The following is an 18,179-nucleotide window of genomic DNA, read 5'->3' as shown; positions in this document are numbered from 1 at the left end:
GTAACCATCCCGAAACCGGGTAAAACCCCTAATGTGTGCGAACACTTTCGCCCCATTTCACTGATCAATGCAGACGTGAAGCTGCTGGCGAAGCTCCTGGCTTCTAGATTGAACCTAGTATTATCGACGTTGCTGGATGGCGATCAGGTGGGCTTCACTCCCGGCAGAGAGGGCCCGGATAACACCCGTCGGATTCTCAATATATATTTTGAAGCCAAGAGGCGCAATCTCCCCTGCACGACCTTAGCCTTAGATGCCGAAAAGGCTTTTGATAGGGTCAATTGGACATATCTATTTGAAGTATTAAATAAGTTTGGATTTCCTCCTGATTTTTGCTCTTGTGTCAAGGCCTTATACGCGGCCCCCTCGGCCTCGGTTAGGGGCCTGGGGTTTCGCTCCCCGGCCTTTCCCATAACATATGGGACCCGTCAGGGCTGTCCCCTCTCCCCGTTACTATTCGCCTTAGTTATGGAACCGCTGGCCGAGGCGATAAGAATCAATCCTGACATTCGTGGTGTAGAGATTGAGGGCACTCTACAAAAAACTGCATTATTCGCGGATGATTTAACTGTATTCTTGAGCGATCCTCTTCACTCTCTCCCCAATCTTTTTAAATTATTAGATTGGTTTGGGCACATTAGTTATTACAAACTCAATGTCAGTAAGACAGAGGCCTATGTTATTAACCTATCAGGCCCGTCGCTCGCAGAACTCCAACAAAACTATGCATTCAACTGGTCCCAACACCGGATTAAGCATCTAGGGGTCTACCTCTCTTGGAGCATTCCCACTATAATCGATTCTAACTTCTACCCCCTCCTCCAGCATTTTCAGTCTAGTGTCGATAGATGGAGTGTCCCATGCATTTCTTGGCTTGGACGCATAGCAGCATTTAAAATGCTCTTACTCCCCAAACTCACGTATTTATTCCGCTCGCTTCCTATCCCTGTTCCTAAGTCTCTAATTGGCAAGTTCCAGCAAATCTGCAACAAATACATATGGAAAAACAAGCACCCTAGGGTTGCTACCAGAATACTACAACAACCACTCTTAAGTGGCGGCGCGGGCGCCCCCAACTTAACCTATTACCACGAGGCCTCGAGACTCTCTCAAATTTTGGCATGGAATAATGTTGACAATAAAAATAAATGGCAAATCCTAGAACAAGCAGTGCTCCCCAGTCCTCTCACTCTACGGGACCTTATATGGTTGCCCAAACATATTAGGTCATACTACGGAATACAGAATATAGTTATCACCCATGCCCTTCGCCTGTGGGATAGACTGCGCTCACTCCCCCAGATAGCTCCTCACCCTTCCCCCATCCATTCCCTGGCAGGCCTGCTAGCGGCCCTCAGGGATTCTCATCCTTGTCTATGGCAGGAGTCTGGGATACACCATATGGCGGATCTGTACCTCAACAACCAATTCCTCACCACTGAGCAGTTCACCAATATCTACAACCCAAATCAGCTTCTTCTATTCGAGTTCTGGAGGCTCAGGAGTCTTCTGAAATCTTGGGGATTCTTGAACCAACACCCCCGAGACCCCACTATGTGGGAAAAAAGGTGGACCACCAATATGAAGATACCCAGGGCTCTGTCGGTTTCCTACAGAGACCTGATGAACTCCCCCATCTTCCATAGGTCGGCTTACGCCTTAGCCTGGGAAGATGCTTTTCAATTTCGAGCAGAGCAAGATGACTGGGCCAGGGCAGTAACTCTAACCAAACAAGCACTCCACTGTATTACCTTACTTGAACTATACCTTAAAGTTTGTACGCAATGGCATCTCACACCACTTAGGCTGTTCAAAATCTCTCAAATTAACTCCCCGCTATGCTGGAGGCAATGTTGATTGGTGGGTTCGCCGGCTCACGTCTGGTGGGAATGCCCGGCATTAGCTTCCTTTTGGCGCACTGTCTCATACAATTGCAGTAATCTACTCCCCCAATTAGGGGTCTCTCCACAAGCGGCCCTGCTGCACCTAAACATAGACACGACCTCTCCCCCAAAATCCCTACTTCTTGTTTATATTCTTATCTCAGCTAAATTAGCTATTGCGAGACTGTGGAGGCAGCAAACCCCGCCTACCTGGGGGGAAGTAGTCAAAACCATGACCTACCTAGAGACAATGGAAGGCCCGATTTTCACCCAACATAATAAAACCTTCCTACACTCAGAAATCTGGGAAACTTGGAGGCAGATGACCTAACCCCCTCACTGAGAAGTAAACAGGAACACTAGCTGTAAGTGCCAGGCATTCCCCCTCTCCTTCTCCCCTCCCCCCACCTGTGACCCCCCCCCCCTATTTTTTTTTTTTTTTCTCTCTTTCTTCTTCTCCCTTCCTCTTCTCCTCTTTTTCTGACTATTCTAATTACCCTAAAGGTTGTTCTTATCAGTCATGCCCGACTATGACTGAGCTCATTCCATACTCTTATGATCGAATGGATCTCCATGACCCGCCATTACCGTAATGTGTGTAAAGTTTATTACAAAAAACGACTAGTAAGAAAAGTCCAATGTTCATATGGAGCTTTAATGTTATTTATTTGTTTGCCTGTTTCTGTTGTTCCCTCCATACTATAACTAAATGTAACTTACAAGAAGCTCTGTAACCTGCATAGCATTACAAAGATTTGTAATTTGTACTTTTCTGAAATTCAATAAAAATAAAAATATAAAAAAAAAAAAAAATTGAAAGTTGCCTGTAAAATACAAATAAATCCTAAGATAGCTAGAATATAATTATTATTTATATTGTAGCTATATAAGGGTTTATTTTAAAGGTAAGTATTTAGTTTTAAATAGGTTTCATTTAGTTAATAAGAGTTAATTTATTTAGATTTATTTAATTAATATTTAAGTTAGGGGGGCGTTAGGGTTAGACTTAGGTTTAGGGGTTAATAATGTTATTACAGTGGCGGCGGTGTAGTGGGGGGCAAATTAGGGGTTAATAAATTTATTATAGGTGGCGACGGTGTAGGGGAGGCAGATTAGGGGTTATTAAATTTATTATAGGTGGCAACGGTGTAGGGGGGGCAGGATAGGGGTTAATAGGTTTAATATAGGTTGCGGCGGGTTCAGGGAGCGGCGGTTTAGGGGTTAAACTATTTATTTAGTTGCGGAGAGATGCGGGATCAGCAGGATAGGGGTTAATAATTTTATAATAGAGGGCGACGGTGTAGGGGGGGCAGGATAGGGGTTACTAGGTATACTGTAGGTGGCAGCGGTGTCCGGGAGCGGTGGTTTAGGGGTTAATACATTTATAAGAGTTGCGGCAGGGTCTAGGAGCGGCGGTTTAGGGGTTTGTAACTTTATTTAGTTGCGGGGGCTCCGGGGGCGCCGGTATAGGGATAGAACAGTGTAGTTTAGTGTGAGTGCTTAGTGACAGGCTAGCAATAAAGCTGGGAAAAAGCCGAAGGACAGCAAGATCGGATGAGTGATAACTGTCACAGTCCGCTGCTCATCGCCCCGCGGCTTTTTGACAGCTTTATTTGATAACTTAGGCGTACTTTTTCAGGTCCGCGGCGGCGATGTGAGGCGAGCTTAGGCGGGCGTATTGGGCCGGCGAAGCCAGAAAAGTAGACGGCTTGATAACTACCCCCCTATGTGTTATGTAGGGGATAGATATGAAGGTAATCTCCTGGACATCCTCTTAGGTTTATCTTCAGATATGTGGGTCACTCCCATTTCATGTAATAAAGATGCAGCCAGCTTACAGCTAATCTCATTTATGGGGGCTACTGTTCTTGCACGGGGAGGCACTGGGAGTATATATGTTATATGGGAGGTTGAAATAAAGAAGCAAGCCTCTAAGTATCATTTTAACTTAACCTTCAGTTGTATGAGACACTCCAGGTTTGTACAGTAGAGGTGTAGACAACGTTCAACTAGTCACATATATGGTGTCTGTTTATTCTTGTCTGGGGATGGAACATTGCTATGCTTATGCGTGGGGTGTGTAGTCTACTGAGTATTTATTTGCTAATTGTATAACCTCTGGTGGAGTACAGAGGTGTAGCAATTGTGTGCTAAAATACTTAGAAAACATTTGTCTAACTTCAACACATAAAAACATGAATAAGACAGCTATACAACTTTAACTTAGGCTCACGTAACTTCACATATGTAACTCCTCTCATGTCGGACTTGGGTTGTTAATTTAGATGAATGGATATGTGAGGGAGTCTATATTGTATGAGGAAGTCTTTATATGGATGTATCATTTGGTAAGCAGTTCCTGTTTGGATATAGATAGTACAGGTTCATTATCGGGGAGGGGGGTAGAGGAAGGGTCTCTGGGCTAGCGGCTGCCATTCCCTTGGGTTGACACATAGTTGCTGGAGTCTAGGCATGCCCTCAGGATCTGGTGTGGGTTTGGTTAAGAGGTCCCATCTCTGTAGTAGTTCTTTAGCTTGTGGGACACTAGAGGGTACAAAATGCTGACCATCTTCAGTTATGAAGAATCTCACTGGGAAACCCCATCGGTACTTGATACCATTATCTTTTAGGACTTGGTGCAGACTTGGAAATTCCTTCTTAGTTGAAGAGTGTGTGGTGATAGATTAGGAAAGATCTGTAGGAACATTTACTTTTGTAATAGCTCTCAGCTGTTTCTCCCGGAACGTGTAATAATGCAGGTGCACTATGACATCTCTGGGTTTATCTCCCTCTACTAAACTAGGACATAGTACTCTGTGTGCTCTATCAATTAATGACTCAGTCTTATTGGTAGTTCCCAGTACTGACTGGAAGAGTTCTTGGATAAAGACCCCTAGATCCTGGGGTAACACAGTCTCTTAGAATCCTTTGATCCTTATATTATTTTGGCGCAACCTATCTTCCAGGTCTTCCAATTTATTTTCAAGGTCAGAGATTTGTGTTGGCAGATTCTTGGAATAGCTCAGTAGTTTGAAATGATCAATCATGAAATCTTCCTGTTTCCGATACAAGGGTATCTGCTCATTCTACTCTTGCAGAAATGTCTTGCTTGAGATCTGCGTGCACCTTATCAAACTTTTTTGAAAGAGAATTGTGATGTGACGCCAGTAGTGATTTAATAAAGTCCACGAGATTATTAGACATAGATTAATTTTGTAAAATAGCTGAGGAGTGGTGTTTTAATGCTGCATTCATTTGGGAATCTAGTGAGTCTAGATGGTCATGGCTTTCCTCAAAGAAGAAGCTTGTGCAGATATAGTTGATTCGTGGAAGTGATCTACCACAGTTCTCTTAGGTGTAGAGTAGTCTTTCTGTTTCCTTTATATCAAAAGTGGTAGGGTAGATAAATGTAACTCTTATGTTATAGTATTACTTCCCCCAGGTATGTCCCGGATTACTCACATACACCTAGATTACTGCTTTTACGCTAAACAGGGTGCGAAACTAATGCCTAAAAGTTGCATTATTTCCCCCTCCATATCGCTTCCATTACAAGTTACTGAAAAGCCTCCTTGTGCATGCGATATGGTGCCGATATTTCCATACCGCACAAAATCCTAGGGCTGCTTTGACGTGCTCATGCACGCTTTCCCCCATAGACATTAATGGGGAGAGAGTGTTAGAAAAAAACCTGACGTGCGGAATGAAAAATCTCTGTAATGCAATGTCTAATGGGAAAAAAAAGTTATGTTCAAACCTCACACCCTAACATAAACCCTAAGTCTAAACACCCCTAATCTGCCACCGCCACTATAATAAAGTTATTAAGCCCTATTCCATCCACTCCCCGACATTGCAAACACTATAATGAAGTTATTAACCCCTAAACCTCTGGCTTCCCACATCTCTGCCACTAAATAAACCTATTAACCCCTAAACCTAACACCCCCTAACCTCAAATTAAAATTACAATATAAATATATTTAAATAAATACAAAAATTACCTGTGAAATAAAAATAAAGCTAACATTAAACTATAAATTAACCTAACCTTACTATTCTAATAAAATAAAAAATACTACCAATTAAAATATCTAAATAATGAATTTAAAAAACCGAACACTACGAAAAAATAAAAAAAATCTAAAATTACAAAAAAATAATAAACACTAAATTCCGAAAAATAAAAAACAATCGGCTAGATTACGAGTCTTGCGTTAGGCTTAAAAAGCAGCGTTGGCCGGTCCCAACGCTGCTTTTTAACGCCCGCTGGTATTACGAGTCTTGCAGGTACAGGTGTACTGCTCACTATTTTTTGCCAGACTCGGAAATACCGCAAATCCATTTACAACAATTGCGTATCCTATATTTTCAATGGGACTTGCATAGCGCCGGTATTACGAGTCTGACAAAAAGTGAACGGTAAACCCTCTCCTGTCAAGCCTGGTACCGCATTTTAAAGTCAGTAGTTAAGAGTTTTACACTACAACGCCGTAGCATAAAACTCTTAACTAAAGTGCTAAAAAGTACACTAACACCCATAAACTACCTATTAACCTATTATGGTGTGAGGTGTGAACATAACAGCTCTAGTATACCTTACATTTTTGGGGCAATATCTGGCATCTCTGGGGGGTTCTCAATGATCAGTGATGAAGCCTGGCCAGACCTCTATCAGGAGTATAGAAAGGCCAATGGGGGGGGGGTGGTGGCTGAACATTTCTGTGTGGGATTTAGGTCCCTGCTTTGATTTTGTGGAACTGGCACATATATAGGGAAAGAAAAGCAGGGGAAAGCTCCCAATCTGTTATTATTACAGAAAATGCATGGAAGTTGGGAACTGTACTGATGTTTGTGCCAGGTACCAGCTATGCAGATATAATGAGACAGGTTGGCATTTACCCAGGACTTAGCCTGCTATAGAATATTATCTGCTCCAAATGAACAATAGATTTGTTTAAACTAACTGGGTTTATTTGTATGTGGGTCCCCTCAATTATCTACACATGTGATACTGTTATAGGGAGTGTACTTGTATATGTGTGTTTGCATGTATAAATATATCTGTGTATGTATGTATGTATATATGTATATGTTTGTGTATATTTATATGTATGTGTGCATGTATAAATATGTGTGTGTATATATGTATATTTATATGTTTGTGTATGTATATATGTGTGCATGTATAAATATGTGATTGTGTGTATGTATATATGTGTATGGAATGTTTACATGTATATGTCCATGTATGAATATGCGTGTGTATATATGTATGTGTGTGCATGCATGTATTAATATGTGTGTGTATGTATGTATGTATTTATGTATATATATATATATATATATATATGTGTGTGTGTGTGTGTGTGTATGCATGTATGAATATGTACAACAACAATAGTTGGAAAGAACCACAGATTGCAAAAAGAATACACTTGTAGCACTTATTCCTGAAGAAAACAGATAAATGTGTGTGAGAAGTGTTTGGTGCAACTTTATTCACAAACAAAATTATAGCATGCCATCTTTATTAGAATCTTTAAAATCAATTATTTTGAAACCAATGATCTGGAACTATATGACCTCTATAATGGATATAACCACTAACCTTCTAGTAGGGTAAAGTCACTGGGGCAATTTTTTTGTTTTGCCATCTGGTAATAGGAATTTTGAAACTGTCATCGCCCCTGTCTCTCTCCCCTGCTGGATTGGTTTAGTTGTATATCCTGCCTGAAAGTCTGGATTCCCCTGTAAGGGGTGGTAAATTGTGTGTTTGTGTGAAATATTTAATCTCTTACATATTTCCACCAGGCTTTGTGTGGGGTATACAAGAGGGAAAGTCCTTTACAATCATGTTGGCCTGTAGTGGTGTCATATGTGGAAGCATGGCAAGAGACCAAGGCTTAACTGCTGCTTCCTCTAAGTTCTGGTTTGTAAACTGATTTTTTTTCAGGTGCCAATCTATCACATATTTGGTTAAAGCTGCCCAATTATAGTTCTCCAAATTAGGGAGGCTAAAGCATTCTTTTGCTGTTTGGCATGTCATTTTAGAGAAGCTAAGTCTATGCTTTTTCTTGTTCCAAATACATTTTAATATCAGACTATTTAAGGCTGTGGGGTCTTTCTTGCGTAGTATCTCGGGGAGCATTTGGAAGGTGTATAGCAATTTAGGAAATAGTATCATTTTGATTAGGCCCACCCTGCCTGACAAGGAGAGTAGAAGATTGTTCCAGACCATTATGCTAGTAACCCACGAAAATTATGACTACTGGGTGGGATCTCTAGATAATGTGATTCCTAAAAGGTGGATGTTATCAGTTGAAGTTAAACTGTAATGGTCAGGAAGGATTAAGCTTATTGAGCCACAATAGTGCCGATTTCTCTTTATTGATTTGGTATCCCGCGACTAGACTAAATATGGTAATGATCTGCATCAATGTGGGGAGATTTGTTCTTGGACGTTGCATATACAAGATCATATTGTCCATGAAGAGGGAAAGGTGGACTGTTTGCCTCCCAATTTTAAGGCCCTCTGTTTCACACCAGACTCTATGTTCCAGGGTCTCAACAGCCAGGTCAAAGAGAAATGGAGACAGGGGGCACCCCTGTTTGGTACCTCTCTGGAGTGTCAATGGGGTCAATGGGGTTCCATTAATTGCTATGGCCACTTGTTGGTTAGAGTAGATACTCTTGATGGCATGCAGGAATGGACCTTGTATACCAAATTTGTTAAGGGTTATGAATAGGTGGTCCCAAAGAATTTTGCCTTTTTGGCATCTACCAGTAAAAGGCATGCTTTTTCGGTTGGGGTAGGTTCGGTTGGTTTAGAGAGATTCCAATAGTTAGTTAAGATAAACTGTAATTTCCTTATATTTGCTGTTGAGGATCTCCCCTTTACAAACCCAATCTGGTCTTTGTGGACCAGCTGAACAAAGTGTTAATTAAAAAAAAATATTTGTCTATGCATGTGACTGCCTATGGGGCTTTTGCGTGTGCATGTGGCTGCCTATAGGTGCTAGTATAATTGTGTGTGTGTGTGTGTGTAAGAGCCTTGTCTTGTTGCACTGATTGTATTCACTGTATTAAATTTTGAAAATCTCTGCACTAGACTGATCTGATGCCAAAGAGTTTCTGCACCTAAATTTTCTTATGTTTATGTGAATTTCCACGATATATCATATATTTTACAGACTGGAATGCCCAATATATCTTATGTCAAACTTCTAATATTATGGAAACTAATATTCGCTGTTGTTTACTTTCACTTATAATCAATGGGAAGAGAAAAAATCTATTATTAGTTATTGTTTGATATCTTGAATGTTTCAATCTGCAGATGTGTTTGTTTTGTTTACTTGATCATAAAATCGAGAGACTTCTTGTCATGGTTATACACAAGTTAGTGATCTGCACATCTCAAATCTGACTGAAGTTTATTTCTTCTTTTAAGCTCACCTAAACATCTCTCATTAAAAATTATTTTGACAAATAAAATTTGCAGTAAAGAAAGACAATCTATTATCTACCCATTAGTCAACATAATTTCTGCATTTTTACGTTCAGAATTGAGATGTATTCAGTTATTATATGTTAAAATTGTATTAATTTACATCACCACTATTCCTTCAGCTTCATAGGTATTTGAAGAATGTGCATTTTATTAGTCCAACAAATGAAGAAGTGTCATTTGATAGAAATGGGGATATGCATTCAGAGTTCACTATTTTAAACCGGATTGTCTACAAAAATCAGACTCTTCATGACATCCAAGTGGGGATATTTAAAAACCATGACTTGTTCCCAGAATTAGTAATTAATGAAAGTTTAATAAGGTGGAACACTGATAATGAAAAGGTGAGTAAATAAAACATAATAATAGTAATTTGCTTTTTTGCAGCATGAGTTTTTACTTCTTCATAACACTGAAATGACAACCATACCCTGCTGTATTTAAAATATAGAAATGCAATAGTTAATAGGCAGTAGTTTATTTTTATCCATAAACAAAATTCAAATTGAGTAAACAGAAGAAAAATCTAAATCAAAATAATATTTAGTGTGACCACACAGATTTTAAGGAACTTGGCAGGTAGGTTGTTCTAAACATCTTGGACAACTAACCACAGTTCTACTGTAGATTTATGCAGCCTCAGCTCTTCATTTAATCCCAGACAGACTTGATGATGTTAAGCTCTGGGCTCTTTGGGGGGCATACCTTCACTTCCAGGACTCATTGTTTTTATTTATGCTGAAGATAGTTCTTAATGACTTTTGGCTGAATTTGGCTCTATGTTTGAGGTCGTCATGCTGAAAAATACAGTTGTGGCCAATCAGATTCCTCCCTGATGGTAATTGCATGATGGATAAGTATCTGCCTGCACTTCTCAGCATTTAGGAGGCCAGTCATTTTGACCAAATCCCCAACTATATTTTCAGAAATACATCTCCAAACTTGCAAGGAACCTCCAATATGCTTCACTGTTGCCTGCAGACACTCATTCTTGTACCAATCTTTAGCCGTTCGGCAAACAAACTGCCTCCTGCTACAGTCAAAAAGTTCAATTTTTTACTCATCAGTCCAGAACATGTTTAACCATTTTCCTGCACCCCAGTTCCTGTGTTTTCATGCATAGTTGGGTTACTTGGCCTTTTTTTCCACATTGCAGGTATGGCTTTTTGGCTACCTTGTCTACTGTGAAATTTTAGCTTGGGCAAGGCCTTGCTTATGCAGAAAAAAATAACCTGTTTCTTGCTTCTGTGCTCAGTCTTGCCCTGGTGTATGACTTTTGACAATAAACTGTCTTCAGCAACCTCACATTGTAAGCAAATTTGGATGTTCCTTACCCAGTACTATTTTTCCAACTGTTTCTGTTCAGTTCATTATTGTGTTTCCACCTACATATTAGATCAACGATCATTAGCACTTGTTTGGTAGAATTGTTTAATCATGCACCTGACTATGACCTAGAATACAAGTTGTGCAGACGGCTATACCGCTGAAAAATTGTCCTTTGCAAGCGGAATATTCAGCTCACCCATATTACAAGTCGCGGCTGTACGGCTATACCACTAGCATTTTAGCCTATACCGTGACTCTCCATTCCGCTCTTAAAATATGGCTCACCCATATTACAGTTTGTGCGGTCTGGCTATTACGCTAGCATTATAGCTTACACCACCACAATCCATTCAGCTATCAAAAACCAGTAGTTATGGATTTTGTGAAACAAAAATGTTTCACAAAACTCATAACAAAAATGTTACAAAATACAATAACACCCATAAACTACCTATTAACCTAGGGGGTCCCCCCCCCCACATCACACATATTATAATAAACCTATTAACCCCTAATCCACCACCCGCCCACATACAACACTAAAATTAAAAAATATTAACCCCTAATCTGCCCCCCCACACCGCCAACACTAAATAAACCTATTAACTCCTAAACCGCCAACCCCTACATTGTCAACACTAAAAAAAACTATTAACCCCTAAAGCGCCGACCCCCCACATCGTTAACACCTAAATAAAACTATAAACCCCTAATCCGCTGTCTGCCTGCATTGCAAATACTAACCTAAACCTATTAACCCAAAAACCGCCAAACACCCACATCTCAAATACTAAACTAAACCTTTTAACCCCTAAACCACCAAACACCCACATCACGACTACCTAAATTAAACTATTAACTCCTAAACCTAACATCCCCCTAACTTTAAATTAAAGTTACACTATATGTTATATATCTTAGGTTACAATATTAATTATACTCTAATTCAGCGGTAACCTCCAACATATTATATATTTATGTAAAAATATTTCCAAAGTTCTAATCAGTTAATCTCTATAAACACAATGATTATATTTATGTAGTAAAATAAATATCGCTTATAACAAGTTATATCTATCAACTGATCAATACAATATTAGAACATAAAGCAGGCTATAGAGATATTTCGATTAAATTACTATTCAGTAGATATTGTCTATTATCCCATGAATGGATGAAATATTTCTATAAATTTACCTTACTCAAAATAAAAATTAACAAATATCCCCCATACAAATTTTACCAGAACAATTTGTTTTTAAACACTGGTTTCTCTCCACCCAGTTCAGGATGTGAGACACTTCCTCCATTGCTAGAGGACTGGGCATATCCCCCTGATGATTTATGTATGCTACCGTTGTTATATTGTCTAATTTTTAAAAAAATGGAACTGCACGAAGCTGAAGCAATACTTGTAAAGCATTAGAGATTGTTCGGAACTCTAATACATTGATTGGTAAGAATGCCTCCTGAATTGACCAGAGGCTCTGAGCCCTCTGATAACCTCACACTGCACTCTGCACCACACTGGCGTCCATTGTAATTATCTCCCACCTAGGGCAAAGGAAGCTCATACTTTGAGAAACTGGACCTGGAGATGTCCACCATGAGAGAGATTTCTCTTGTGGATGGGTCTAAGTGAATCAACTGAGACAGATTGAAATGGTCCCCATTCCACAGTCTTAGCATGCATAGTTTAAAAGGTCACAAATGAAACCATACAAATGGTATGGTATCTGAAGCTGCCACCATAAAACTATATTTGTAACTCAAAATTGGTAACAAAATTATGTGTGTGTATCAGCAGTGAGGTAATACACTACTGCTACTCACCTGACAACTTGTCTATAATAATAAAACTCACAATCTAACTGTGAGTTAAGCAGGTAGTAAGGCTGTAGCACTATACCTCTGATCTAAACATTATTCAGGTTAAATAATCCTAGAATCCCCAACCTCCCTAGTGCTCTGGTAAAGGGCCTTACCACCTCCTGATGCTCCGAGACATAATCGCTAATTAGTGATTGAGATGGAACATCCGCTTCTTACTCCAGCAGAGCAGAGTGAGAGGAAGGGATGGGGAGCATGCACAACCCCACTCCTGTGGTGGGAAGAAAGATTAACTCTTTTCCCGCCACAGCAAGACAAGTAGGAGGGATACTTAAAGCTCTGGTGTAGGGTGTCTATGCCTCCTCCGTTTGACAAGGTGATGTAATTCCCAAAAGTAAGGACTCATGGACTCCACTCTACTCTAAGTCATCAATTTCTAAGTCATCCGGGACGAGTGGACCACTGGTAATTTCAAGCCCTGTATATACAGTATGTATAGATGTGTGTACATCAGTGACGTGCAGTGAGGTCAGAGGCTGGCGAGGCACTGGTGATACGCCCGAGAAACACATACATGCATACACACACATGCTTTGTCACACACACACACATGCTCTGTCACTCACACACATGCTTTGTCACTCACACAAATACACTTTATCTCATACTTACAAATACAGATGATTTCACACACATGCTTTGTCACTCACACACACACACGCTTTGCCCCTCACACACACACACACATGCTTTGCCCCTCACACACACACACATGCTTTGCCACTCACACACATGCTTTGTCATTCAAACAACAAACAAGTGCTCTCTTATACTTATACATACAAATGATTGCTCTCTCTCTCACTCTCACACACACACACACGCTTTGTCACACACACGCACAAATGCTTTGCCACTCTCACACACATGCTTTGTCACTCACACAACACACAGGTGCTCTCGCATACTTACACATGCAAATGATTGCTCTCTCTCACACACACACATATGCTTTGTCAATCACACAACACACAGATGCTCTCTCATACTTACACATACAGATGATCGCTCTCTCACACACACCCACATATGCTTTGTCACTCACACACAAATATGCTTTGTCACTCTCACACACACACACACACACACATGCTTTGGCACTCACACACATGATTTGTCACTCACACACACAAACACATGCTTTGTCACTCACACAAACACACATTCTCTCATACTAAAATACACACACACACACACAAAATACTTAAGTATATCACATACACAAATAAATTAGAAAGATAAATGTAATAATGTAGCTCATATCTCCTTGTCATTATTATTGGTTAAAAACCACCTAATGTGTAGAACTGAAGTGTAACATAGGGAGAGAGATGCTTATGGTGAGTGAGGATAGGGCTAGTGACAATCTGCAGGTTTGTGCTGTATACACAGTAGCTGGCATATGACAGGCACTGTCTTTGTCACACAGGATCTTGTGAGGGGCTTCACCTGCACACACTGACTTCATGTCTGTGTGATCACAGCTGGAGAGCAAGTAAATGCAGGAAGCAGCTTGTTCTCAGGTAATCAGCACTTACCTACCCAAGAAAAAAGTGTCACCATCTTCTTATTCCTCATTTAGTTTTGCATTACATTACTGCACATCCCACCAGATCTCCACTTATGTATCAATAAATCAGTCACAATTACTTGGAGGGTTTGGGGGGTTCAGTACATATATAGAGATGTTATCAATGAAAATAAAGCACGCAGTTAGCTCCCAGACTAATTATATTGCGCTATTAAACCATGACCAAGCTCAAAACAAAAAATACATATTATTCATTAACAGTTGAAAGGGGCATCCAGCTCCAATAAAACCCAGCAACCTTTTCAGATTATTTTACTCTCCTGTTAACCATTTATATTAAATTTAATTTTATTCTACATAATATCATTCCCATGAATTTAATCCAGAACCATACACTCATTTTTTAAATAGATTATACAGATAATATTGACATAGGGGGCTATTTATGAAAGGCCTGTCGGACATGATCCAACATTGCGGATCATGTCCGACAGTCCTCGCTGAATGCGGAGAGCAATACGCTCTCCGCATTCAGCATTGCACCAGCAGTTCTTGTGAACTGCTGGTGCAACGCCGCCCCACTAGCAGGGGGTGTCAAATAACCCAATCGTATTCAATTGGGTTAATTTGCGGCAATGTCTGTCCGCCTCCTCAGAGCAGGCGGACAGGCTATGGAGCAGCGGTCTTTAGAAACACAGGGCTTCAAGCTCCGTATGGAGCTTGATAGATATGCCCCATAGAGTTAAAAAATATTTTTCAATTTAAAAATAATACAATATCCAGAAGGTGGCGCTACAGGATAAGAAATGCAATTAAAATAACTAAAAGTTTGAACTTTTTAATGTGCCAATGCTGATCTGTATTTACAGCTTCTTTAATATGTTTACAAGCTTGTTGCCCTTGCATATCTATTAATTTCAAAATACAGGAATGTACTTTATCTGCAAATGCTAGTTTGAGAGGTCTAAAAAAAAAGGGTTAATGAAAGCCAATCCATCAGTAATATTGACTCACCATTGTGCTTCAGCCCTAGGCACCTTTAGCCTTGCTACTACCAAGTTGCAGACTCACTGCCTGTCACTGACTACACGTGCAGTCAGGAGCAAATGTGCAAGCCAAAAAAATGTTTGTTCTGAAGCTGGCCACTTATCATAGCTGCTAATGCTTACCATCAGCAATGTGCCTCCCTGTCTTGCCAGTGCCCACCTGCTCTTCAATAGCCCAGCGTGGTAAAGATCCATAGCATGCATTACACAAAAAAATACAACTATAATGCTGATGCCTGCCACACTGTGCGCACCCTCAAAATTAAACTATGGGCTCCAAAACTAAAATGGTGTATATCTCTCAATAGAAAAAACTGTTTCTGTCATGAATCCCATTCAAGAGCATGGGCCTGGCCCTGGGGAACTGCAGCTCCAATGGACCCTATGATAATACAGTGATGGCTCCGCCTCTTCCTCCGAGTACTGTGCAGTGTTACAGCTCCGGTCACGTTGTCCTGGTGCTATAAATCACCAGGAATGGGACTGGTGTGATTGGTTATGAGGTTTCTCCCCCCAAAGAGGCTGTGACGGTATCAGAATGAGGCTTCCATAAGAACCAATGAAAGCGCACTCTTGTGAGTGCAATGCTTCCTAGCAATGCAAACGCATGCTCATGTTTGCATTGCAAGTAACTTGTAATACTAGCGCACATTATTAAGTATTGGTACTACAAAGTGGAGCTCTAATATCGCTTTCATGAAAGCGATATATATCGCTCCACTTGTGCCCACCATCCATCTTTTATTAAATCGCTCCCCCGCAGTAAGATGCTTAGAGTAAAATGTATTGTAGATGATGAAGCTAAATCACACAGTAAATTACTGCAGAGAGGTTATCCAAGTGAACTTATTTCTAAAACCATTAATGAGGTATTACCTACTCAGAGAGATTCATTGTTAAGACCTAAACCTTTGTAATGTAGCAATTAAAGGATTACATTTATTTCTGAGTTTTCTAGACAGAGTAACACCATATAAAAAATGATTAATCGTCATTGGGGAATCCTTCAGAAGTGCAATCCAGATATAGAGGAATTTTGCTAGTTTACCATGCCTGCCTATAAACCCAGTAAAAACTTAAGAGATTAGCTAATTAAGGTGGACAAGATTAATCAACAGAGTTATATAACTAAAAAGAGCGTGGGTTGTTTTCCCTGTTTTGGTTGCACTGTAGCTCTATAATTAAAAGTCCATATTTTCTTCATCCTCATACTGGTTACAAATGCAAATACAGGGATCACTTTACATGTAATACCAAATATGTGGTCTACCTTATCAAATGCCCATGTGGGCGGGCCTAGGTGGGGGAATCCACTAGGCGTATTAGTGATCGAATCACTGAACATAAGAGCAATATTAGGTGTAGATTGATTACAGCCCCGGTTTCCATTCACTTTTTATCTGCAAGTCATCAGATTAGTCATTTTCAGTTCCAAATTATTGAACAAATTAAGACCCCCCCGGAGGGGCGATAATAGGGATCTATTACTTAAACAATGTGAAACATTTTTGATTTTTAAGTTGGATACTTTGGAGCCAAAAGGGATGAACAGGGAGATCAATTGGTCATCTTTTTATTGATATATTGTCATATCTTTATTGATATCCCTGATAGCTATTTTTTTTTACTCTGTCACTTTCTCTGTAAATTTGTTGTTCTAAATTTGTGGTTTGACTTCAGTGACACCGTATATTTGAACATAATGTATGATTATGAATTTCTTCTTTTATTTTGTTTCTTCATATTTAAGTACCCCATTGCCACATTGAAATCCATTTGTGTCCTTATTGGTCTGATACATAAATAATTTAATCTTGAAGTCTTCTTGGTGCTAAGTATTATGTCTATGTAAATGTCCATTGAATTGTTTTAATTGCAATTTCATGTAATTTCAAATGTTTTTGCAATTTTTTTGTAATCGTATTTTGCTCGTAATCATGTATTTTTTTGTAACTATTATACTCTTGCTGGATATATTGTATACTCATGTTAGTTGTGGAATAAGAACAACTTTGTATCTTTTGACATGTTTTTCCTATGCGGCTTCATAGCTGTTTTAAGAGGGCGCTATACATACATATTAAGGTGTTATTTAGAATGTAAGGGTTAAACTCCCAGATGAAGGCCTATTTAACCAGGTGTGTTGTGAGTGTTACTTTATCACATGATTAAGGGGCATTGGCCCCCAAAACGTTGTGTTTTTTTTCTTAATCCTGTAATGGAATAAATTAGGATGAACTTTTGTGCAATTTAAGGAGAACTTCCGTTGTCTTTTTTCTTTTTTTCAAGACTCATTATCCTTAGCTACAGTACCCCAGGACTGGTGTAAAGGAGATGTGGTGCCACTTTTTAAAAAACAGAATTTATGTTTACCTGATAAATTACTTTCTCCAACGGTGTGTCCGGTCCACGGCGTCATCCTTACTTGTGGGATATTCTCTTCCCCAACAGGAAATGGCAAAGAGCCCAGCAAAGCTGGTCACATGATCCCTCCTAGGCTCCGCCTTCCCCAGTCATTCGACCAACGTAAAGGAGGAATATTTGCATAGGAGAAATCATATGATACCGTGGTGACTGTAGTTAAAGAAAATAAATCATCAGACCTGATTAAAAAACCAGGGCGGGCCGTGGACCGGACACACCGTTGGAGAAAGTAATTTATCAGGTAAACATAAATTCTGTTTTCTCCAACATAGGTGTGTCCGGTCCACGGCGTCATCCTTACTTGTGGGAACCAATACCAAAGCTTTAGGACACGGATGATGGGAGGGAGCAAATCAGGTCACCTAGATGGAAGGCACCACGGTTTGCAAAACCTTTCTCCCAAAAATAGCCTCAGAAGAAGCAAAAGTATCAAATTTGTAAAATTTGGTAAAAGTGTGCAGTGAAGACCAAGTCGCTGCCTTACATATCTGATCAACAGAAGCCTCGTTCTTAAAGGCCCATGTGGAAGCCACGGCCCTAGTGGAATGAGCTGTGATTCTTTC

General features: G+C 39.9%; 1 protein-coding gene across 1 annotated transcript in view; it reads left to right on the top strand.

Annotated features, from left to right (window-relative positions):
* Nucleotides 1–1,401: 1,401 nt before the first annotated feature.
* LOC128666049 (vomeronasal type-2 receptor 116-like) overlaps nucleotides 1,402–18,179 on the top strand; it is a 37,254-nt gene continuing 20,476 nt past the window's right edge. Inside the window, exons 1-2 of the mRNA XM_053720423.1 lie at nucleotides 1,402–1,716; nucleotides 9,516–9,740. Of these exons, the coding sequence (XP_053576398.1) occupies nucleotides 1,402–1,716; nucleotides 9,516–9,740 (540 nt within the window). The remainder of the gene's footprint in view (nucleotides 1,717–9,515; nucleotides 9,741–18,179) is intronic.

This window comes from Bombina bombina, chromosome 1 (assembly GCF_027579735.1).
Source record: "Bombina bombina isolate aBomBom1 chromosome 1, aBomBom1.pri, whole genome shotgun sequence".
Classification (NCBI taxonomy): domain Eukaryota; kingdom Metazoa; phylum Chordata; class Amphibia; order Anura; family Bombinatoridae; genus Bombina; species Bombina bombina.
The sequence above is the reverse complement of the archived record's forward strand: the minus strand, read 5'-3'. Positions and strand labels throughout refer to the sequence as shown.